The 5,971-nt window shown below is 40.2% G+C and overlaps 1 protein-coding gene across 1 annotated transcript; it reads left to right on the forward strand.

Moving 5' to 3' along the window:
• The first annotated feature begins 3,089 nt into the window (after positions 1 to 3,089).
• TGIF1 (TGFB-induced factor homeobox 1) lies at positions 3,090 to 5,710 on the forward strand. The gene is made up of 2 exons (XM_009325048.1): positions 3,090 to 3,312; positions 4,658 to 5,710. Exons 1-2 carry the CDS (start codon positions 3,130 to 3,132, stop codon positions 5,222 to 5,224), a joined length of 750 nt encoding a protein of 249 aa, XP_009323323.1. The 5' UTR covers positions 3,090 to 3,129; the 3' UTR covers positions 5,225 to 5,710.
• Positions 5,711 to 5,971: the final 261 nt, after the last annotated feature.

Below are 5,971 nucleotides of genomic sequence, written 5' to 3' on the forward strand. Positions count from 1 at the left end.
AAACAGAGCCTTGACAGCAACAACGTGGCTCCTGCTCTAGTAAAAAATATCAGCTGGGGTAGTGTGAGATTTCTAGCCATGACTTCCTGTTGCTGCTCACGCTGTACTGCACCGGAGAGATCTGCCACAAGTTCAGAGGGCTGATCATTATTTAAATGAGCTCATTTAAATGAGGAGAAGTTGTAGTACACTGGGTTTCCTGCTTAGCCAAAACCTGCTTTGTGTCACTAACTTACTGTGTCAATTAATATGACACACTAAGCGAGCGGGTCAAAGGGCAGGCTCTGCTGTTGACTCATTTCTTGCTAGGTAGGTTACGGTTAGTCAGACGGCAACTTTTACTTTAGCAAAAGGTCTTGTTTGCAAAACAGAGAAACGTTTCTATGCTGCTGGCTTTCAGACAGTATTGTCACTTTTTTGGGGGGGGTGAAAAAGAGCAAAAGTTCCAGAAGAAGTTTTGCTGTCAAATCAGTTCTCTCAAATTCGGAGGGGTGCCCATGGAGTCTTTTAGCTGTGTGTTAGATCTTGGAGAGGTTGCTCCAGATGGGTGGTGTGTGTCTGGAGGACTTCTTGTTATGCTATGTGAATATGACTCGCAAACATTAGACACTGAACTTTCTCATAGGAGTAGTTTCTTTGGCTTCTCTTCCCTCTTACTTCCAGCCCTCCCTGTCTGCCTCTCCTTGTTTTCCAAGGTCCTGTCTTGCTGCCTGCTATACTTAAACAAAAAACCCAGCCCACTGAAGTGCTGCAACACTTCTGGTTTCTGACAAACAAGAACAGTGCACTTGAAAACATTGTCTGAATAGCGTAGGCTAGTTTTAGCTAGTTTTTAAATTCAATTTAAAAGGGATGAGCTGCTTTGCAGAGCCATCGTGTTGTCTGTGCAGGATCTTTGTTCCAAGAAGTGCTTCTCATGGCACCAGGAGACCATTGTGCAAGGCATGTTCTTAGGTTAGGTTGCAAGCGTGACAGCACTTTCCGTGAGGCTATGACAAATATAAAGAGGTTTCCTCAGAATCATTTTAAAGCAAACTTCCTCAGAATCATTTTAAAGCAAACTTGACATACTTTCTATGTGAATTAAGAACCTGTTTACATAATTTGAAGTTTATCTTGTGTTGGCTATTTAAATATTGTCCTATTGTTCCTGTTCCATGACTGGATAATTCACGTAGCTAATCACCACAGGAAAAATTTGGTATGTCAGTTTGGTGTTTGTCGGTTACATAAATCAGCAATTGGGAGAATGAAAACAATACTAAGTAAGTTACTGAAGTAACTACGCCAGACAAATTGCAGATTGATCATCCTGCTGGGAATGCTTGCATGTCAAAAATATGCACTGAAATTTGGATAACTTAATCTAAATTGAAGGATGTTGGAGCTGTTCATAAATAGGGGAAAGAAAGAAGAATTCACCGTGTCAGCTTTGGCTAATGTTTGTAAGTGTGGTGAGAGGTCCTTCCCACCCCCACCCTGAAGTATTAAGAAAAACTTGCACACACACTCCTTTTTCTGTTTCGTTTGTTTTTTTTTTTTTTTAAATGACATTAATCCCTTCTGTTTCTTTACTTATCGATATAACTATAGCTTTATATAGTTTTATACTTTCACGTGCACACTATTCATATTTTAGGGCTGACTTTGTTTCCTCACACAGAATTTTTGAACTATGGGTGGTTGCCCACATTAAAAAAAAAAAATACTTTTGACATTTAACTTGTTTTTACTATTAAGGTTTTTAGTTTAGATGTTATGAATAAACAACTGTCCCCCCTCCAAGTTCAAAACGCAGAAAGATTAAGGGCTTGTTTTCCTTCTATAGTTTCTAGAAAATGCTTCTGAAAGCCAGTATAATTTTACTTGCAATTGGTATTTAATTGTACTAGTTGAAAATGGATGGTATCTTATTTGGAGTTATATATATATAGATTGTAAGATTCCTAAAATTTCTGGTGAGCTTAACCTGGTATTTAAAGCATGGTTTTCTTTGTATTTTACAGTGCTATTTGTTTCCTCAGTGACTTTTATATCCTACCAAAGGAATAGAATTGTAGTCTTCCTAACTTGGAATACTTGTTTTTTTGTTTTTGTGTTTTGTTTTTTTATTTACATACCATAGCTTCACCTTACTAGTAGTGTGGTGTATATATAAAGGGATAATCAAATTTTGAAATCTGTTCCTTCCTTTGTGTTGAAGAAAAAAGGTATGCAGTTAACTTGTAAATCTGGAGCCTTTGTAGTAAGTGTAGCACATTGCACAGATTAAAACATGAGATGAAAACCAAGAAGTTGAAAAAATAATCAGGATGCAAAGTGGTACATTTAAAACAAACAAACCAACCCACCCAAACATTAAATGATTGTGGTGCTTCGATACCGAAGTGCAATTAAATTACAGAAGTCTGTCTCCTCATAAACTGGTGGACTCTTACATGAGTTGGGCACCTGGTTCTTTCCTTTTCCTGCACTTTTTTTTTCTTCCTAAGTGAAAATCCACTCGGGGGTGGGGGCAGACACAATTTTTTCCTTTCTTTTTTTTCTTGTTCCACTAGTTTTTATTAATAGATCTGGAATGAGCTATTAATTTATAAAATCTACAAGCTATCTCTCCCAGGAGGGAAGCGTTGGCATGTTAAGAAGTAATTAAATAACCCATTGCTTGAGTTGGGTGTTTCAAGTTCTTGCTTATTGACCTTTTGCCCAGCCACTGGATAGTTACCCTTGAAGAAGAGTGTTGGATGCATACCATAGCGAGCAAATTTGGACAATATTGGCGTTAGATTGAAGCTATCTGATAACATGCAGCAGATAAAAGGTTGCCAGGGGAACAAGAAAATGAGGGTTTGTGGAGAAGGATTCCCCTAGGAACAGATCATTGGTGCTACTTTTTGTTCAGCTGACAGAAAAGCTACAACGTGACAAGTTAACGCTACAGGACAAATCTCCTGTATAGGAGGCTATACTGTGATTTATAGTAAAGACAGTTAATGTAATAAAAAGTGTCTGAACCACAGAATGCTGGAGCTGAGTAGTTTATGGATTTAGGAGGCTGATTGTTCTTGTCTTCTTATAATTGTAGGTGTAGTTGCAATATCAGGCAGTGAAACGGAGGATGATGACACTATGGATGTCCCACTGGATCTTTCCTCATCTGCTGGCTCAGGCAAACGGAGGAGACGTGGCAACCTGCCCAAGGAATCCGTGCAGATTCTTCGGGACTGGCTATATGAGCACCGATACAATGCTTATCCTTCAGAGCAAGAAAAAGCGCTGTTATCCCGACAGACACACCTTTCCACACTACAGGTATTCAAAAAAGTAGTTCTCACTTCAAAAGGAGCTGTTTTCTGTTTTCTTCTTAATTTACCTGCAGTCTAGTCACTGATACAAATGCTTACAGTGCATTTGAGGTTTCCTTTTTTATTGTTACTCACTGTCTTTCTGACGGCACTTGTAAGGAGAAATACAAGTGAATTGTGTGTTATGATGATCTTTGTTTACTGGGAATAAAATGACTTTTCTGGGACAACAGACAGTCATGAATTCAAGCATGCATGCTAATTTTTGCGGAATCGGGGCCCAAAAGACATGAATTGTCTGTATAAGGTAACTTATTGTGAGAAGAAGGTATTTATTTGTCAACAGAGGTTTATGGTGATAGATATGCAGCTTAACATATAACTCTTCACTTCTAAAACGGCAGCTGGAGGCTCGTTCCTGTAGAGCATGCACGTATACAATATGTGTATGATGACTTCCAGTAAGATCAGTGGAACAACCTATATGGGATAGAGCTACTCAAGTGTGTTAGTGTAGGTATGATGAGGCTTTGGTGTGGTTAGTTTGGATTCTCATCCTGGGATACCACTGGCAGCTGCGAGGTCCCTTGGAAACATCATTCTTGTCTTCTGTGATCATCTTTGGAATAGCTATTGACAACTGCTGCTTTCCACCTCGTGGGAAGGTGGCTGCATGAGAACTTGGGTAAACCCTGGTTTGGTTTTGAGAGGTGCTAAATATAGAGTGCTCCTGTTGGCTTCTGGGCTTTATTTTTCCAGATTAATTCATTAGTACAGATTTTGTAATTGGCTATAAAGTAAAATTCCCTTAATGTAACATCAGAAAGAAAACCTCCTTTATGTAGTAAACAGAAAAAAGACGTTAAACTTGAAACTATCCTGTATCGCCCAGGAAACTGGTTTGATATTTAAACAAGGACAAACTTAAATGAGGTAATTCATGTTATGTCTGTCGACACAGTCAGTTGAACAAGGAAAATCAGTAACTATTTGTGGGAGGAGTGGCTCTCTTCAGAGAGAAAAGGTTTTCCTGTTGTTAATTAACCTAAGCTAGGGAACAATAGCTAATAGGTTAATGTGTGTGCACAGAGTTAAAAGCTAAACTCCTCCATTCGTGCTAGCAGTCTTCAGATGTCCCGGGGCTTTCTGTAACAGGAGTGGGGAGCCGGGGGTAAGAGCCGGGACAAGGCAAGGGCCTTTGCCAGGCATGTCAGAACTTGTCAGTAGGTCTCTCTTTTGTTCTGCAGTTAAGGAAACTGCTTGGAGGGATTCATTAATCTAACCCAACGATTCTTATGGCACATAGTTGGAAATGAATGAAGGTAGAAATTAAGATGTCATTATATTCCCAGGTCTGCAACTGGTTTATCAATGCACGCCGCAGGCTTTTACCTGACATGCTGAGGAAGGATGGCAAAGACCCAAATCAATTCACTATCTCGCGGCGAGGGACCAAGCTTCCCGAGGGCGGCCTGGTGGAGTCTTCCATCAGCACAAAGAACTACATTCCCCTGCTGGAGGAGACTGCCTTCCTTCCCGCTGCTGCACCGCTTGGCAAGACTGTGCCCTCTTCCAAGCCGACTTCCCCGGGATCGGTCCTGGCTCGGCCGTCGGTGATTTGCCACACGACTGTGACTGCATTGAAAGACGCCCCTTTCCACTTTTGCCAGCCAGCTGATGTAGGCCAGACCACAGACCTGCAGCAGCCCCCGGCCAACGGCTTCACAGACAACTCCCTCTCCTACCATGAGGACGCATCTAAACTGGGACCTGGTGCAAATGCACAAAGTGGGCTCTTTAACACTCCTCCTCCAACCCCACCAGACCTTAACCAGGATTTTAGTGGATTTCAGCTACTGGTGGATGTTGCACTCAAAAGGGCGGCAGAGATGGAGTTGCAGGCAAAACTTCTGGCCTAAATCCCCTTCCTTCTCCTTCCCCATTTTGTTTTTCCAGGCAGGGATCTAACAGCTGTGTGGTTATTGCCACCCACACGATACCAAGACTTCACTGCATTATTATTTTTTTTTTTTTATTAATCTTATTTGCACAAGGGATTGCTGAAATGAAGCTTCCTGTCACTGAGATGGTCTTCAGTGGAATATGGTCATTCCAAGAATTATAAACTTAAAGCTACTGTAGAAAGAAAGGATTGTGTGTTTGTTTTTTTTTTTAATGTTTTCTTTGTAGGTTTTTCATAATGTGAGATGGTTCCCAAGATCATGTGATTTGTTTTTGTTTCTTTCAGACTGTGCAATATCTAGTAATGATATAGAGTCTTCTTATCATTCCCATGTGGAACAGAATATACCGACACGCTGTCTAAAATAAATTTTCAATTTTTTTAACAATACAAACTTTGGATGATTATGCTTTTTTCCCATAATGTAATAAAATATTTTCTTTAAAAATGGATGCATGCAGAGTATTTTGTTGAATACGAGCTTTGCAGAAAACACAGCTTTACTCTTGAAATAAATGGAAGCGACAAATATTTTTGAGCTAATACTGACTTTGTTTGGTTTAGAGAGCTACGCTAGCAGTTGTTGTTAACCAGATGTTTAAAGGAATGCTGAAAAGTGGGCCAAAAGTACCTGGCCATGTTCTGCTGTGTTGAAATTTTTTTAAAGGGGCCAAAGGGAGCTATGTAGGCAACTCTCGTTAAA

This window comes from Pygoscelis adeliae, unplaced genomic scaffold (assembly GCF_000699105.1).
Source record: "Pygoscelis adeliae isolate BGI_AS28 unplaced genomic scaffold, ASM69910v1 Scaffold260, whole genome shotgun sequence".
Classification (NCBI taxonomy): Eukaryota; Metazoa; Chordata; class Aves; order Sphenisciformes; family Spheniscidae; genus Pygoscelis; species Pygoscelis adeliae.

What these genes read in the sequence shown, in the direction of transcription:
- TGIF1 (XM_009325048.1), top strand. Translation starts at nt 3,130, where the DNA reads ATGGATGTCCCACTGGATCTTTCCTCATCTGCTGGCTCAGGCAAACGG. An exon ending in CACACCTTTCCACACTACAG is followed by an intron (nt 3,313 to 4,657) that starts GTATTCAAAAAA and finishes TTATATTCCCAG; the next exon opens with GTCTGCAACTGGTTTATCAA.